This window comes from Oryzias melastigma, unplaced genomic scaffold (genome assembly GCF_002922805.2).
Source record: "Oryzias melastigma strain HK-1 unplaced genomic scaffold, ASM292280v2 sc02050, whole genome shotgun sequence".
In the NCBI taxonomy this organism is placed as follows: Eukaryota; Metazoa; Chordata; class Actinopteri; order Beloniformes; family Adrianichthyidae; genus Oryzias; species Oryzias melastigma.
In genome coordinates, this window is record NW_023418628.1 from 1 (window position 1) to 3,665 (window position 3,665).

The 3,665-nt window shown below is 39.4% G+C and overlaps 1 protein-coding gene across 1 annotated transcript; it reads right to left on the reverse strand.

Moving 5' to 3' along the window:
• Positions 1 to 79: 79 nt before the first annotated feature.
• On the reverse strand, positions 80 to 3,215 carry LOC112138753 (zinc finger CCHC domain-containing protein 7; the record flags this gene model as incomplete). Its single annotated transcript, XM_024261385.2, is given in 2 exon segments — positions 80 to 296; positions 2,762 to 3,215. Coding segments are annotated over 2 exon segments (655 nt in total), but the record flags the coding sequence as incomplete, so codon positions are not given.
• Between the last annotated feature and the right edge of the window lie 450 nt (positions 3,216 to 3,665).

The following is a 3,665-nucleotide window of genomic DNA, read 5'->3' on the forward strand; positions in this document are numbered from 1 at the left end:
AGATCCAACTTATGAAAATGCATTAAAAAACTAATTATAAACATTTTCTAGGAAGTTCTTCAGTTGAACAAACCCTTACCTGTGTTGCTGTCAGACGCCCCTTCAAGGTGAAGTGAGATAGAGTGGTCTTCGTCCCGCTTTCCTTGACCCAGAATCATCCAGTTCTCCAAATCTTCAGAATCCGATGAATCAGAAGAATCCGATGAATCGGACGAATCTGATCTGGTTTCAGACTCTGAACTGCTGGACAATACGGCCACTGGTACGACAGGACTTCTGCTCCTCGTCTTTGTTTGCTGGATGATTAGACAAACGTTTTTTCAGATTGAAATGCTACACTGCTGTCCAAATAGGAGGAATTACGTAAACCTGCCATTCCACAAACCAGGATTTCCGTGCTTTATCGAGTTAAAAAAAAAACACAGAATATCTGACATGTTTAAAAGTTAATAAGGATGCTCTTCTGGTTCAGAGACAGTTAAACATGTTCAAATCCAGTTGTTTCATTATAAAACCAGCATCCTAGAATTCACATGTTTCTTTGGCCTACTTCATTTTTCCATTGCTTCCAGTGTTCAAGCTCTTCACTTTTAACAGATTCACTTAGGCTGACAAAAGACAACTATTTGTTATCCTAAAGTGAAATTTGAAAGTTTAAAGCTTTATACATGGAATCACCATGAACGTTGTTGATGTTTGCAGTCGACTTTGCGATTTGTAGCGAAAGCAGGGAATGAGTGGAGGAGAAGCAAGAGAGGTGGAGGTTTGCCCCGGAAAGGAGGGGAATGAAGGTTAGCCGCAGCAAGATGGAGGACGTGTGTGAATGAGAGGGAGAGGGAGGTTACAGGGAAAGGAGATAAAGAAGTTGGAGGATTTGAAAGTATCTAGGATCAACAGTCCAGAGTAATGGAGGGTGTGGAGAAGAAATGAAGAAGAGAGTACAGGAAGGTTGGAATGGGTGGAGAAAGTTCAGTTCAAATGAAAGGAAAGGTGAACAAAACTGTAGTGAGACCAGCCATGTTGTTTGGCCTAGAGCAGAGGTCTGCAACCTGAGGCTCCGGAGCCACATGGGGCTCTTTTACGTCTCCACAGTGGCTCTCTGGCTAAAGAAAAATAAAATAGTAATTTTTAAAAGTAAGGGTTGCTGACTTTTGTATGTTCTTCATATACTTTTTCTGCTGGATCATTAACCGATCATGTTTCATGTTTATGCTCCAGTTACAGCAGTAGTAAGTAGGAAAAAGGATGACAGCTCACCAAAGTAAACCTAAAGTATAGCAAGAAAAAAATAAATTTTTATCTTGTGTTGTTTAGGGATACATTTGCTTCACTTCAATGTTCCTGTTTGGGACAGGAAGTCTTTTATTTTGAAAGAAAGTCATATGAGCTTCAGTCAAAATCAAAAAACGACTTTGAGAAAATTCCCATTTATCTTAATAAATAAAAAGAAATCATATTTATTAGAAAAAACGACAATGTGATGATGCAAAGTAGTATCAAATTTTCTGAAAAGGATATAAAAAAAGGCTTTGTGGCTCTTATTAGGTTTTGATCAGTACCAAACAGGCCCAAATGGCTCTTTTACTGGCAAAGGTTGACGACCCCTGGACTAGAGACAGTGGTACTGAGGAAAAAACTGGAAGCAGAGCTGGACATAGGAGAGATGAAGATGCTGAAGTTCTCTTTAGGAATGAGCAGGACAGACAGAATCAGGAATGAGTCCATCAGATGGACAAAACATGTTAGAGGTCATGGAGATGGAGGTCATGAATGCAAATCCAAATTTCTTAAAGTAAGACCATACAGCTCCTACTAGGTTTTGATCAGTAGAAAACAAGTCCAAATTGCTCTTTTACTGTAGAAGGTTGCCGACCCCTGGTCTAGACCAAAGAGGAGGTTTATGAAGGCAGTGAACAAAGACATGAAGGTTGCTGGTGTTAGAGAAGAGGGTGCAGAAGACAGGGTTAGATGGAGAAAGCTAATTCACTATGGTGACCCCTGAAGGGAAAAGTCAAAAGGAAAAGAAGAAAAAAGCTTCAATTTCCAGTTCTAAGTCTGGAGTTTCTGTTCAAAACCCTCAGTGAAACCATATGAAGAAACACTGATGAAAATTGTGTTTTTTACGTTTTACCATGTTCTTCTAGTATTATTCTCATGATGGAGGACATATAACTTTAAAAAAGGTTAAATTGCATTTCTGAGTATCTATTTTTTTAAAATCATTGTAAGTTAGGAGCAGTCCAAAAAATGCTATTAGAAAAAGCGTGTTGGTCCGACGTTGAAGCTACAACAGAACAGCACAGGCTCCCTGCTTCACTCCATTCTATTACCTTGAAGACAACTAGTGTCCCCCGCTATATCGCAGCTCACCTTATGGGATTGGTGTGTAATTTGGATGCTTCTTTTTCTCTCTTTTTTTTTTTTTTGAAACAGCAAACTGTGTTCTGCATCCTGATTGGCTGAAGGCCTTGTCAATCAATCTCCTCAATGACGTACTTCCTGTACAGATACATGCAGCTCTCCAAATCTATATAAATCTTCCATTACGATCAGATCATTCTATAACCCTTCATTTATTTTTCTATGAATTTTTTAAATGTTCATATTTGTCTGACAAAAGTCTATAAAGTGTGTCGTGAGGAGTTTTACGGCTTTAAAACATCTGTTATCATTCTTTGTGGATTTCACCCATCGGGGCTTATTTTTAGAACATGAAACCAAGGGGACATTAAAGTTCGGGGTATATTACAGTCTTGTTTACCTGTTGTGCTGGAGTGGAAGTCTGTTGTTTGGGTAAAGCTCCGCCTTTTGAGGAACAGACTCCATCAATATCCTCAGCTGAGTCATCAGAGATGGTAATGACATCAGGACCAGAGTCGATCACAATAACTTCCTCGAAAAACGACGATGGGAACTTTGAGCCTGTTGGCTGACTCTTCCTCTGATTTGGTTTCTCTGTTTTCTTTTTCTTGCAGTGTAGCTGTAGAGCAGGTGAGGAGGTCTTGGTGTCACTGTCCTGCGTTTCCTCGTGTTCCTCCTCTACCTCTGCCTTGTCCAACTCCCCAGCGTTAGAGGAGTAGTGAAGCTGGCTATAGAGGTGGAACTCCAGCTCGCTGATGCACACGGACCCTTCCGAGTCTTCATCATCTCGATACAGTTCATCCTCCCACTCCTCCCAGCTCTGCTCGGCATTGAACATCCAGCCTGCTGAAGACATGCAGACACAAACACACTTCACTAGGACACGAACGCCTGTTGATCCAGTGATGTAAGAGTGAAAACAAACTGAACAGACAAGAAAATAAACATTTTAGTGAGTAAGCTTTTCAAAAACAGTCTTAGAAAAAATTATCTATTTAAATAACAAATTAAAAAAAAAATGGTCAAAGAAACTGTTGATTAACCAATTCACTTACTTTTACTACCCTGTATTTACCCAAATTAGGTGTGTACACTTAAATACAGATGTCTTCCAATGTGAACAAAAATTTTTTTAAAAAGAAGTTGGTGATGGCCTAATCAGAATATCATAGGGGTGTTTCAGCTTTTTTTAAACGTAATTCAACTAAAATAAGCAGTTTTAGATCTGTAATGCGTAATAAGATGTTATAATTTCTAACAGTTGTAAACCTGCCTCACACAGGAAAGGTCTCCGGGGTTTGATG